This window comes from Anarrhichthys ocellatus, unplaced genomic scaffold, assembly GCF_004355925.1.
Source record: "Anarrhichthys ocellatus isolate YVR2014 unplaced genomic scaffold, GSC_Weel_1.0 scaffold130, whole genome shotgun sequence".
In the NCBI taxonomy this organism is placed as follows: domain Eukaryota; kingdom Metazoa; phylum Chordata; class Actinopteri; order Perciformes; family Anarhichadidae; genus Anarrhichthys; species Anarrhichthys ocellatus.
Window position 1 is genome coordinate 325,545 of NW_022280160.1, and position 14,120 is coordinate 339,664.

The 14,120-nt window shown below is 43.4% G+C and overlaps 1 protein-coding gene across 1 annotated transcript in view; it reads right to left on the reverse strand.

Moving 5' to 3' along the window:
• ttn.2 (titin, tandem duplicate 2) overlaps positions 1-14,120 on the reverse strand; it is a 238,002-nt gene that overhangs the window by 207,662 nt on the left and 16,220 nt on the right. The window contains exons 15-36 of the mRNA XM_031877239.1: positions 13,684-13,881; positions 13,053-13,195; positions 12,807-12,961; positions 11,820-12,047; positions 10,772-11,013; positions 10,459-10,691; positions 10,202-10,366; positions 9,896-10,064; positions 8,101-9,797; positions 7,725-8,006; positions 7,376-7,642; positions 6,311-6,583; positions 5,953-6,216; positions 5,607-5,867; positions 5,095-5,355; positions 4,504-4,767; positions 4,143-4,403; positions 3,170-3,430; positions 1,955-2,215; positions 1,372-1,516; positions 1,118-1,286; positions 796-1,027 (exon numbers count right to left, since the gene is read on the reverse strand). Of these exons, the coding sequence (XP_031733099.1) occupies positions 796-1,027; positions 1,118-1,286; positions 1,372-1,516; positions 1,955-2,215; positions 3,170-3,430; positions 4,143-4,403; positions 4,504-4,767; positions 5,095-5,355; positions 5,607-5,867; positions 5,953-6,216; positions 6,311-6,583; positions 7,376-7,642; positions 7,725-8,006; positions 8,101-9,797; positions 9,896-10,064; positions 10,202-10,366; positions 10,459-10,691; positions 10,772-11,013; positions 11,820-12,047; positions 12,807-12,961; positions 13,053-13,195; positions 13,684-13,881 (6,431 nt within the window). The remainder of the gene's footprint in view (positions 1-795; positions 1,028-1,117; positions 1,287-1,371; positions 1,517-1,954; positions 2,216-3,169; positions 3,431-4,142; positions 4,404-4,503; positions 4,768-5,094; positions 5,356-5,606; positions 5,868-5,952; positions 6,217-6,310; positions 6,584-7,375; positions 7,643-7,724; positions 8,007-8,100; positions 9,798-9,895; positions 10,065-10,201; positions 10,367-10,458; positions 10,692-10,771; positions 11,014-11,819; positions 12,048-12,806; positions 12,962-13,052; positions 13,196-13,683; positions 13,882-14,120) is intronic.

Below are 14,120 nucleotides of genomic sequence, written 5' to 3' on the forward strand. Positions count from 1 at the left end.
AAAGTTTAACGTTAACCATCAGAGTGTAAATAAAGTTTAACGTTAACTATCAGAGTGTAAATAAAGTTTTACTGACTCAGTAGAACATGTGTTTCTAGTCTCTGATCTCTGATAATGTTTCATTGTAAACAACCAATCAGAGGAGAGCTAGTAACGTTAGCAGCACCGCTAACGGCTAACCAACGAAGGTTCACTTCAGTTACATGATGATGCCTTCAGGCTCTGCTCAGTGAACATGAGTACTGGCTGAAGGTACATTATAACGTTATCATGATGTGTTCACGTCATCTGTAAAATGTAGAGTAAATCCAGTAGTTTGGAGGAGATGTTTTCACATGAATATAAAATAGATATTAGAGATGAATTATGAGCTGTTTAACTTCATAACTCGAGCTCTAAGATCACTATTACACTTCATTAAAGATGACTAGATTTGTTTTAATCAATAAAAATACAATACTTTATTTACTCATTATTTGAGTATATATGACTATAGATGAAAGAAAGTAAAAACAAAACACTTGAAGATGATAATAAGTGTTTTAGTTCTTTGACTAAAGGCCTATTAGAGTCATTTTAGTCATTTTTGCATAATTTGCAAAAATAAGTAATAAATAAATCTCAATGTTGCATACGGCCACAATACCGTGACTTAGGTATTGTGATGAAATGGAATCACATCATAATGTTTATGAAACATGTTGAATCAAACACATATTTAAAAACGTTGATAGAAATGTTAGATAACTTGACAACAGTTAAAAGTGACCCTCGTGTCGGCAGTTCTGGACTCACTGTTGACTCGGAGGTTCATGGTGCTCCGGTTCTTGCCGGCTATGAAGGTGTACTCTCCAGCGTCGCTCCGGTAGGTCTCAGAGATGGTGAGGCGGTGCAGCTTCCTGATGGCGACGTAGTTGAACCTCTCCTCCACCGAGAACTGGATCTCCACCCCGTTTCTCATCCAGCGACCCTCCACGTCGTCCTCGTTCACCTCGAACTCGAAGGTGGCTCGGTGTTTCTCCAGAACCTACGAGAGAAAAAAACAAGAAGCTGCTTTCATTTGCAGCTTCAGCTGCTTCGTTTCCACACAGGTTCAAAACAAAACGTCCCGTCTCACCGTGATTTCCCGCTCGGCGGGTTCGGAGATCCGGACGTCTCGGCCCTCCACGGTCAGCTGGGCTTTGGACACGCTGGATCCGGCCACCACCGAATACTCGCCGGCGTCGGACATGCGAACCGTCTGGATCATCAGGCGGTGAACGTATTTCTCTGTCGTCACCGTGTACCTGAACACAACACAGACTGTCAGCTCTGCTGAAGAAGAAGAGGAGGAGGAGGAGGACGATGATGATGAAGGGTTAATGGACTGACCTCTCCTCAGACATGTCCAGCTCCTGACCGTCCTTCATCCACATCACCTGAGTGTTGGGCTCAGAGATCTCACACTCAAAGATGGCCTTCTTCTTCTCTGTGATCTTTATGTCTTTGATCTTCTTGGTGAATTCAATCACACGAGCTGAAATCAACAAAAACAGTTGCAGTGATTTTTATTTGTTTGTTTATTTTGTTGATATCTTCGGTCCCCTCTGAACCCCAAAAACCCGCCAGTAGGATTGAAAAGCATTTTTTTTCTTAAACAATCTCCAAAACTACGTTTATCACAGCCAAAGGCTTTAAAAACCGTCAGTATCGTCAGACTTTCATCTTTCTGACAGTCCTTGAACACATCATGTGTGACAAACGCTCCCGTCAGAAAAAGCCAAATTGTGATATTTAATCAAAGACATTTTATTCTTCATGTTCTCATTATAAATGTCTCCTCTAATAAAGCGTTCACTTTAACCAGATTGTGTAAAAACATTAAACTGTGAGCTCCTCAGTGAAACTATGAAGTCATGATTGATTCATCTGACACCAACCGTCATGTGACAACAAATCAGTGAAATTCCGTTACCTTCCACGAACAGGTTGGCGGCGCTGGCGGCGGACCCCGCCACGAACTGGTACTCCCCTCCGTCCCCGAAGTGGACGTTTCGGATGCTGAGCGTGTGCGTGAGCTGCCGGCTGCGGACCTGACACCTGTCGGAGGACTTCACCTCCACGCCGTTCTTCAGCCACTTGTAGGTGACGCCCTCGTAGTTCACGGTCACCTCGAAGGTGATGGTGTCTCTCTCCTGAGCGTTCAGGTCCTTCAGCATGGAGGTGATGAGGACGGCTGCAAATATAATAATAATAAAAATAACTGTCAGCATCCACATGCGATACTGTGACTCTGTTTCTGGTTGGTTTGTTTTATAAATACTACTTTAAAGTTAACAATATAGCAACAATGTACTCCATTTTAGCTATGTTGTACTTTTATTTAACAGTATTTTAACAATTACTTTGACTTATATTGGAATACTCTGCATTGTTTCTATTTTTTGTGCTGTGTTGATTGTTTAATGTTATGCACCATCCACCATGTACATTTCTTTGTATGTGCAACATACTCGCAATAAACGGGTCTGATTCTGATTCTGACTAAGCGGGATGTTGTACTTCTCATAACTGAGGATAAATCATATTTTTAAATAAGTCATTTATATATAAAAATATATATTTTCTCATGTTTCTTAATTGTTAAATGTAATATTGTTGAATTATAATTGTTTCAATTATACAAATACAATTAACTGTTGTTGTTATTATGATTTTAGTGATCTTACGGCTGACGGTGAGCGTAGCACACTCGGTCGTTCCCACAGACGAAGATAAATGTGATCTTATATAGACGTGATCTTTTGTGAACGTGATCTTGTGTAAACGTGATCTTATATGGACGTGATTTTATCTAAACGTGATCTTATATGAACGTGATTTTATCTAAACGTGATCTTATCTAAACGTGATCTTGTGTAAACGTGATCTTATCTAAACGTGATCTTATCTAAACGTGATCTTATCTAAACGTGATCTTGTGTAAACGTGATCTTATCTAAACGTGATCTTATGTCAACGTGATCTTATCTAAACCTGATCTTGTGTAAATGTGATCTCATCTAAACGTGATCTTATCTAAACGTGATCTTATCTAAACCTGATCTTGTGTAAATGTGATCTCATTTAAACGTGATCTTATCTAAACGTGATCTTATCTAAACGTGATCTTGTGTAAACGTGATCTTACGGCTGACGGTGACCGTTGCAGACACTCGGTCGTTCCCACAGACGAAGGTGTACTCTGCAGAGTCGTCCCTGCTGGTGTTCATGATCTTCAGCTGGTGCAGTTTTCCCTGAACCACGATCCTGAACTTCTCGCTCATCTCGATCTCCACGCCGTCTCTCAGCCAGGTGGACGGCACATTGAAGTGAGAAACCTCGCACTCCAACGTGGCCACCTGGGTCTCTGGGACTTTGACGCTTTTTAGGGGTTTGGTGACTCGCAGGGCTGAAGAGACAAAACATTAAATATGAGAATCATCTCTATTAATGGAACGTAAATGTATTATTATTGGGATCACTTTCACAAGAATAGAATTAATTAATCACATAAATTAATGCAAATTACAAATACAATTTTAATCTAGATATAATATTCTCTACATTCTAAAAGAATTATATGGATAAATAAAAAATAAAAAATTCATAAAATGTAAACAAACACAAATATATAAAACCCTAAACAAAAATGTACAACACAAGCCAATAAGATTTACAAATTTAGAAATCAATTTGAAAATTTTGAATAAATGAAAAGGACAAAATTCACAAAATTCATAAAAACAAATATATTTTGTTTTAATTGATTTACTACTCTTTATTATTTTAGTGTCATTTTACAATACCAAATGGTCATTAGACCATAAGCATATCATTTTTCGAATGATATAAATGAAAACAAACTACAAAATAATCATAAAGAAAATTTTAAATTTAAATGTATTATTCTCAATATTCTACATAAATTATATGAATTAATAAAAAGCACAAGATTTATACAAAGATTTTTAGAAAGTAAATGATTCATGCAGACTTTTTGTTATTCCTTATTAATTTCAATGAAATTTTTAAAAATAAACAAAAAGGTCACATCATTGTAACCTTTCCCTCATGAATCACAATAATAATAATAATTATTACAATAATAAAATGTGGCATACCCTCCACGGTGAGCGTGGCGCTGCTCTGCAGGTGTCCCACCACGGCGCTGTACTCTCCGGCGCTGCTGCTGTCGATGTTCTGCAGGACCAGTTTGTGAGCTTTCCGCTCTGACAGAATCTTACACCTGTCGCTGGGCTTAAGCTCCGCCCCTTTAAACATCCACCTGACGGGGATGTTGTCATGTGACAGGCTCATCTCGAAGGAGGCGGTGCTGTCCAACAGCGACGACACGTCCTTTATCTTCTTGATGATTTTGATGGCTGTAAAAACACAAAAAACAGAGACGGATTAGATCCTCGATGGCTCTGCTGGACGGGGTCCTGGATGGTCCTGGATCACGGGTTCAGATCAGAGACTCACTCTCTACGTTGAGTCTGCCGTTGGCCGAGAGTTTTCCCAGTTTGAAGGAATAGACGGACTCGTCCTGCATGTTGCAGCTCTTGACCTTCAGCGTCTGCACCGTGCCGTCGGAGGTGATCTCGTACTTGTGGCTGTTCTGCAGCTCCACACCGTTCTTGATCCACTGGGACCCCTTCACGTCCAGGTGGGTGAGCTCCAGCGTGAACACGGCCTCCTGCGTCTCCGTCACCGTCTGGTTCCTCAGAGTCTTCTTGATCTTCACCGCTGGAGACGGAAACACAGAACTCAGTATTCACATGCGTAAAGAGAAGCTCTGTGGTTTGGTTTTAACCCGCCAGACTGTGAGGACATTCAGGGGGGACAGGGTGTGAAGAACGAGACGTCTACGTAGGACGAACTGTCCACCTGCCTGTCTACCTGTCTACCTCTCTACCTGTCTACTTATCTTTCTACCTGCCTGTCTACCTGTCACTCATTCCATCGTCTTCCACCAGCTTCTATCTTCACAGCTTTCAGATCTCCCATCTTGTAATTGTAGTCCATCTTGAAATAGCACCACATACTTATGATGATAACGTAGACTCTACGTACCCTCCACCCTGAGGTTGGCGGTGGTCTTGGAGTTGGCCACCTGGTAGGTGTACTCTCCGACATCCTGCGGTCTGGTGATGACGATGACGAGGCGTCTGACGGCCCTGTCCACCTCGCTCACCACGTTCTCGTTGAAGTCCACGTGCTGGCCGTCCTTCAGCCACTTGCCCTCAGCGTTGGCGTTGGCGACTTCACACTCCAGCACAGCCGTCTGAGACTCGGCCACCGTCACGTCCTGCAGGGGCCGAGTGATGGCTCCACCTGGTGGCGGCACAAAGAACCGGATGTGAGCATCAGTCTATAAAAGCAGCTAGATTAAAGGTTCATAAGAATGACAATGAATTGTAAGGGAACTGTTCTAGAGGTTCAGTGTCACTTCCTTGATCAGGATCTGACTATGAAGTACACAAAAGCTGCTGCCAAAGTCAAACTTGAAACCTTGTTTTTAGGACAGTGTCTGTAAACACGTTCATCTAACTTTTTCATGAATGATTGTGTAAATGTAGTCGTACCGGAGACAGTGAGCTTGGCACTGGACATCTTTTCACCAGCGTGGAACGTGTACTGGCCCTCCTCGTCCTTCATGGTGTCAATGACCATCAGAGAGTGAGCCTTGCCCTTGGTCTCCATCTTGTATTTGGCTCCAGGTTTGAGCTGCTGGTTCCTGAAAGTCCAGACCGGGTCGATACCCGGGTGGGACACTTCTACTTTAAAGGTGACATTCTGGGACTCTGAGCACACTTTGTCCTCCATGTGCTTCACAATGTGTACCTCTGGAAAAATAACAACTTTGGTTAGAGCATGGGACTGGAACTGGGACCTGAAAACAGGATCATGGGAAAATGAAACCTTTCTTACTTTCCACAGTCAGGCTGCAGCTGGTGTCGACCTTGCCGACCACCAGTTTATATTGTCCTTCATCAGAAGCGAAGGTCCGGGTGAAGACCATACGCTGCTTGGCTCCCTTTGTGACCATCTGGATTCTGTCGCTAGGCATCAGTAGTTTGTCGTTGTGGTACCATTTGACCGAGCTGACGTCCTGAGCCGAGATCTTGGCCTCTAGAACAGCCTTGGTGCCTTCCATGGAGGACACATCCTTAAGTGGCGCCACAATGTCAATGGCTGAAAGGAAAGACAAGAAACGATGGGTTCAATGTGTTCTAGTGATCATTAAAGTTGAGTATCACTTAGATCTGGTCCTGATTCCGACTCTTACTTTGAACACTGAGTTTGCCCGAGGTGGAGATGTCTTGGGCAGGAACCACGAAAGAGTAGGAAGCAGCATCGTCTCTGGTGACGTTCTCCACCAGCAGCTTGTGGACCTGTTTGTCGATTACAATGTGGACGCGGTCCGAGGCCGAGATGGCTTGGCCGTTCTTCATCCAGGTTCCCTCAACGTTCTCCTGGGAGAACCTCACCTCCAGCTGAGCGATGTCAGCCTCGCAAACCGTGAGGTCAGTCAAGGGCTGCATCAGCGTCACCGGGCGCACTGACGGTAGAGAAACAACATTATTATCACATCCCACTAAAGCCACCAACAACTGAATCACAACATCAAACCGTAAAGAGCTGTGTCCTTCACATATCTCCATAACCGTTCATCTGATTGACTTCACACCTCGATTCCACGGACGTGACGAATGTGATGTAATTTGGCCAAATGGTGGTGCTACAAAAACAAATCTTTAGCCATTGATTTTCTGCCATTTTGAATTGTGCCAAAATCTGTATTTTCACTTCTCCTACAAACTTTGAGGAATCGTCACCAAATTTTGTGCAGAACATCTCTGCAGCAAGCAAGAAAAGTACTTATTCGGATTGTTGATGTTCCATACAGTTTTTTCTATAGCTGTCCATCAAATGCTGTGGGCTGGGCTGTGTATCTTCTGAACACTTTCTGCTGTTGCAACCACATTTGGTGGACAAGTTTAGATATGATATTTGAGTGACCATGCCAAATTAGGTGTTTTTTAACTCAATTATTCATTAAATGTTCTCTTAATTGAGAACTATAAACCATTTACATGTCCCTCAAAGCACTAAGATAAGAAAGCCTCAATTAGAGAACTTCGAAAGCAATTTCAAGTAATTCATTTTGGAAGACGTTTAATAATTTGTATTAAAAAGTAATGTAAAAGTAATGTATGCTGGAATTGGTAGAATCGATAAATTGGTCCTGAGAAACCCTGAGAATAGCATTAGAAGACAAATAACAAACTCATAATCACTGTGGGCAAAGACACTTCGCTCCACATACTTTATACTCTGTAAAGTTTCTTACATTTCATCTTCAGTGAGGCGCTGGTCTTAAGGTCTCCACATACGAAGGTATATTTCCCCTGGTCTACTTTCCTGACGTCCCTGATGGACAGGGTTTGTCTTCCTCTGCGGGAGGACATGATGTATTTACTGCTGGGAGACAGCTCCTTGTCTCCGAAGAACCAGCTGCCCTCAGCGTCCTCGCGAGACAGTTCCACCTCAAACTCTCCAGAGTAAGTCTCCGGCACCTCAATGTTCTCCATGTGTTTGATGAGCTCCAGGGCAGCACCTGGGTAAGGAACCATACCAAGAACTGTTATCTACCAATCTACCCAAACAAGACCAAAGGGAACTGTGGATGGAAACATTACCTTCGACATGGAGCCTCGCACTCGTCCTGATGCTCTCGTCGTCTACGATCACACTAGAGTATTCGGCATCATCCCTCATTTCAATTATCAGCACAGACAGGAAGTGGACCTTTCTGTCTGAGTGCATTCTGTATTTATCTCCGGAGAAGATCTCCATGTTGTTCTTGAGCCATTTGACTTTGATGAAAGGTTCGTTGGTTTCGCACTCAAAAGTCACCATGGTGTCCTTCTCATTTGCACTGGTATCCATTAAGTTTTGGATGAAGCTGATTGCTGTCTTGGCTGCAATGAAAAAACATGAAGTGAAGACTTTGACATAAATTAGGACAGAGACAATGACAATTTGCCTGAGGGATTTGGTGTAAAATGTCTTTACCTTGCACAAGCAGGAAGGCGTGGCTGGAGGCCTCCCCAGCGACATTCATGGCTTTGACCATGATGCTAGCAGAGTCCTCTGCTGTCACATCTCTGATCACCAGTTCACACACATGATCTTCAGGCCAGTACCAGTAAATGCGGTCAGACCTTTCCACTAGAATGCCGTTCTTGAACCACTGGCACTCGGGTTCTGGTCTGCCGACGACTCTGACTCGGAAATTAACCTCATCCAGCGGAGTGACCGTCTTGCTTGTGATGCGTTCCAGGATCCTGGGTGCTTCCATGCTGGGGGAGAGCTGGAACCTCTCCGGTTTGATTGTGGGGATGGTGAGTTTGCCTTGTTCCTCCATCATCTTCCTCTCAGCTTCTTCTTTCTCTTTCAAGCGATGAAGCAGATCGTCCTTCGTCTTCTTCAGCAGATCCTCGTAGGAGTCGTCCCTCCTGCGAGACTTGAACTCCACAGCAGAAATGGACTCGTAGAAACCTTCCTCGGTCCTGCGCTTGAACTTGCTCTTCAGTTCGTCTGACTCCTCTGAGGTCTTCTCGTGAACAACTCTCTGTGTCTTACGCAGCTTAACAACCTCCCTGTCCTGCGCGGACTCGCTGGGTACGTCGACCTTCACAACATCAAATCCGATTCTGCCGGGGTCATTTGAAGCCTCTGCGGCCTTCTGTTCTGGAGCGCGACGCAGCACAGATCTAAAGTCCTCTTTCTGTTGGATCTCCAGCTTCACAGTGTGCTCGGTTGTGCCAAGAGGATTGTCTGCAACCAGCCTGACTTCTCCGGAGTCGTAGGACTTGACGTCGACGATCTCCAAGTAGTAAATACCATCATAACGAAGTCTGTATCTCTTGCTCTTGCGGATCAGTTGTCCGTTCAGGTACCAGTTAACCTTGGGTAATGGATAACCGGTCACTCTGCAGCGGAATCGCGCAATGTCGCCTTCGAGCACTCTGGCTGGTTCAGGAATGAGGACGATATCAGGTTTGGTCTTTTCAAATTCGTCATCAGTGGTGACTCCTGAAGGTCCTCCCTCGTAAGCCATGCGCTCGATCTCATCCATTCTGTGCAATCCCTTCCTGCCTTCAGGGAGCTGAGTCTCCTCAACAAGACCTTTCTCGTCCTTGACGATCAGGGTGGCTGAGGTTTGGTCGACTCCGAACTTGTTCGTGGCTCTGCAGGTGACGACGCCACTGTCTCTGGCATAAGCAGATTCATAGTCGAGACTGCAGTAGCCAAATTCATTGACCATGCGCAACCTGTTAGCAGCTTCCAGGGGTTTGCCGTCGTGCAGCCACTCCACCATCATGTTGGGGTCACCGATAGGGGTCAGTCTGCACTCAAAGTGAGCCGGACCAAAACGCTTCATTCTGATGGAAGTCAGCTTCTTCTTGAGCTGTGGTTTCTGTTGCTTCTCTTTGTCGTAAAGGTCGCCCTCCTCCCACTGCTCTTGACCATATCGCAGATGAAGGGGCTCCAACTCGGGAGGGGCGATCTCCTTGGCTTTGTAGGTTCCTTTGGTGATAATGAGCTTCCTCTCAGTGTGAGGAGCAGTGAAGTCAACCTCAACGTTGACTCTGCAGCGAGTGGTGTCCCTGCCAGCCTTGTTGATGGCTGTAGCTGTGTACCAGGCGCTGTCTGAGCCCGAAGAAGATGGGATCTGGAATTTGGCCTCTCCTTTAGTTCCGTCAATCCTGAAATACATAATTCAGATATATTGATAAGCACAAACTACTCGTTCTACAAACCTGTGTCAAAGGATTAGAAAATAGACTGAATTAAAGATACGTACTTGATTTGTGGGTGCTTGTGTGGGGTGATAATATCACTGTTTTTCAGCCAGACGATGTCAGGCAGAGGGTTTCCAATGGCTTTGACAGCCAGTTCAACCAGAGTGCCCTGTTTTACAGTGATGTTCTTCAGCTTCTCAATGAACTGAGGGCGCGTCAGGCTTTCTCGAGCTGTGGATGGTGAAATACAATGCCGAGCAAGACAGAATTTAATAATGGAATACATTTTGTTTTAATGAATGCAAGAGCTGTCTGGTGAATACACTCCAAAGACTAGGGTCTGAACAGATCATCCCACACAGACATACCGTCAACAGTAAGAGTTACAGAGACTGAAGTCCGTCCAGCTCTGTTCTGAGCGACGACTGTCCACTCTCCAGAGTCTTGTGGCAAGGCCGGGACGATGATCAAGGACTGGACACCGTCCTCTTTGACCACTATCTTGTGGGTGTAGTCATTAACCACTTGTTGCCCTGAGGAGAAGGAGGATTAAATGTTTTTTTAAGTGGCAGAAGCGACAGACAAAGTTGCGTCTCTAGAGTTAGTTGAACCTCATTTCTCTTACCATTGTGGAACCAGTATGCGTCTGGCATCGGTCTGCCTACGATCTTCAGGTCGAATCTGGCAGTTTGCCCCTCAGAGCATTTAATTGAGGAAGGTTTCAGGACAAACACAGGCTTGTACAGTCTTTCCAGCTGAGCCTCGTCCGTCTCGTCGAGTCGGCGGGCCGGAGAACGTCCGGGAGAACGACTGGAAGAACGTCCGGGTGAGCGGCTCAGAGAACGAGGAGAAGTGGATCTGAGAAAGCAGCAAAGTTGTCAGTATCGAGGTCAATCGTTAATCACCGGGGAGCCTCCAGACTGACATGTGATCCTCACCTGATCCTCTGCATCGCTGGCTGTGGCGTGTATCTCTGAGGGGTCACAGCTCCGGATGGCTCCACGTAGAGCTTCCCAGAGCTGACGGTATTTCCCTTCATGTTGGAGGCGAAGGCGGTGTACACGCCCTCATCCTCCGGTAGCACCACGGGCAGACGGAGGCTGGCTCGTCCGTCCTGAAGAACCTCCATCTGGTAACGTCCACCAGGTCTGATACGCTGGCCGTCTTTGTACCAAGCAATCTAGGAGAAGACAGAAGATCATTGCATCCACCAATATAACTTCTAAATATCTGGTTTTCAAGCTTTCTCTGGTAAAACTATCTCTAATAAAGAAAGAAACCGCTGCATGCAAATACCTTATTACACTGACATCTATTAGAGGCTTTAAGACCCCAAAGTCAGTTACCCCTAGAGCCAACTCTACTCTACTGTTATTCTGCTGCATCAACGTTTGTAACACACCATGAATATGAAACATTAGGTCTTGCCCATTCGCCACAAGGTGTATGAATTTAAAACGCTGCTAGTTTTCTGCCTGAGTCAAACTTTAAATATAAAGAAATGCCCACTGAGAGAGACCCGAGAGACACTTTGTGACTGTAATCGCTGTTATGAGCAGATGTCGTATGTTGTACAGATTGTTAAGCCCTCTGGGGCAAATTTGTGATTTTGGGATATACAAATAAAGTGAATTGAATTATACACTTCACATTTACTTTGTGTTTTACTTGGAATACTCAGAATACTTTCACTTTACTTATTTTACTTGTATTTGTCCAGCTTTGATGAGCACTCTCATTCTTATTTCAACCTAGTTTATACACTACTTTTATTGCCTCAAGTTTTCAGTCAAACTATTTTTGTGTTATCAGATCAAGACAAACATGAGACGGTTAATTCATGAGAGTCTTTTAAACTAACTGGCTGATGCATTGGCATCGTAAAAACCTCAGTAATATCTATCAGACCTTTTCCCAGCTTTGCTCTGGACGGGAGTAAGTTACATTATAATCTTTGTACATGTAAAAAGATTATAAATTCAGTACCTTTGGCAGAGGAATTCCACCCATCTTGCAGTGGAAAGTGACGCCCATTCCGTCCATGATCCTGTAGTTTTTGACAGGCGTGTCGAAGGCCGGCTGCACCGCCTCCTCCTCCGCCACCATCACCGTCAGCTCTCCGTCCTCGATCACCAGCTCTCTGTAGGAGATCATCATGATGCGGAGCTCCACCTCCTGGATGATCCTCTCTTCAAATGCTGAAATCATAAATTCCTGCAAAAAAAAAAAAGGTTTGTAAGGTGTTGACATCAAATCCAAACTGAGACTTTGAATCTGTTTCACTGTTTGATGGTAATGTAGTGTTTAATAGGCTACAACACACGCAAACAAGCTCATTAAAAAAATACTTTAAAGTTTAAATATCTTGGATTTTCATACAGTTTATACATTTTCAGATGATGTAGCAGCACTGCTCTCACAAGCTAAAAGCACAACGGTTTGACTGCATTTGTTAAGATTTGCTGACCTGTGCAAGTTTGAATAATGTTTATAAAAATTATTTTTTTATTGAGACTAAAGTTGATTTCTCCTCAAAAAAAGAAAAGAAAAATAACTATGACAAAATGTGACACAATTCTTGAAAGGAAACATTTGAAAGATTTATGGACTAAATTCAGCTCAAAATTAAACAGGAAACAGCAACAAAACAGCTCGAAGAAACCACGAAAACAAGGGAAACGAACGTTGACGTGACTTTCAGTCGTCTCTCTGATCTATAAACTCTTTAAACATCTAAATCTTCCTCTCAACATTACTGTAGTGAGAACAGTGTTTTAGTGAATTATTCCACTCACAATGATTAGAAGACATGGAAATTAAAACTGCACAATCAAAGAAAAACAAAAATGAAATAATTGTGTTTCTGCTGTCAATGAAATGATTAAAATAAGACAAAAACTAAATTAAAGTTGTATCTAACTGACCAGAACAATGAAACAGTTTCTCTTGATGTGAAACAAACAAAGTCGGTACCGTTTCTGAGACGAAGCTCATGGGGGTCGTCACCCTCCGCTGCTCCAGCTCGTATTGACTCACGACCACAGACGGGTCCTGGACCACCGTCGTCGTCGTCGTCACTTCGGTTTTGTACGTCACGTCATGTTGCTTCATGTAAGCTTCGTATTCCTCTGTAAACAGAGACGTAGTCACGCTGTGAGACATTCAGTCCAACATGCCTTCTTTAAAGGTTTTATAAAGAAAACAAAGGATGTTGGTTACCTTCCTCCAGCAGGTTGGCGGAGGCTGAAGCTTCTCCGTGTGGATTCTTCACAAAGATGGAGTATTCTCCGGCATCGTCAGCAAACGTCATGGAGATCTCCAGTTTACATTCTCCGGTCTCCTTCTTGTAGGTGACTTTGTATCTGATAGCATAAAAAAGCAACAGTTATCTATTGTGATCTGTCAACATGAAAATCAGAGAAGATCAGAAAGAGAAAGATGAGTATCTTGACAGAAAACTAGAATCATGCAGCACTTTATATTCATGTCTATTCAAAATGGCATCACTTCATCATCTGAGATGGAGTACAGTAAAAAGTACTATATGTGCCTCTGAGATGGAGTACAGTAAAAAGTACTATATGTACCTCTGAGATGTAGTACAGTAAAAAGTAGAACATGTACCTATGAGATGTAGTACAGTAAAAAGTACTATATGTGCCTCTGAGATGGAGTACAGTAAAAAGTACAATATGTACCTCTGAGATGTAGTACAGTATAAGGTACTATATAAACCTCTGAGATGCAGTACAGTAAAAGTATAAAGTGGCATTAAATGGAAATACTCCAGTGAAGAATAAGTACTTAGTGTTTTTGAGAAAAGGGGGCGGGTGTGAACCTGAACCGGTACCTGTATCCGGTGGTGAGCGGTACACCGCTCTTCTTCCAGATGACGTGAGGTCTGGGGTTTCCTCCGACTTGACACTCGAAGAAGACGCCTCCTCCCTCCACCAGCTTCTGAGCGCTGGGCTTCCTGATGAAGAACGGAGCGGCGGACTCTCCTGAACTCTCCTCCACCACCGTCTGCTGCTTTAACTCCAGCACAACGCTGAGGGAGACACATGTATGTGATATACATTTATATTACGTATGTTTCATTTATATTAGGTATATTACATTTATATTAGGTATGTTACATTTATATTAGGTATATAACATTTATATTAGGTATATTACATTTATATTAGGTATATAACATTTATATTAGGTATATTACATTTATATTAGGTATGTTACATTTATATTAGGTATGTTACATTTATATTACGTATATTACATTTATATTAC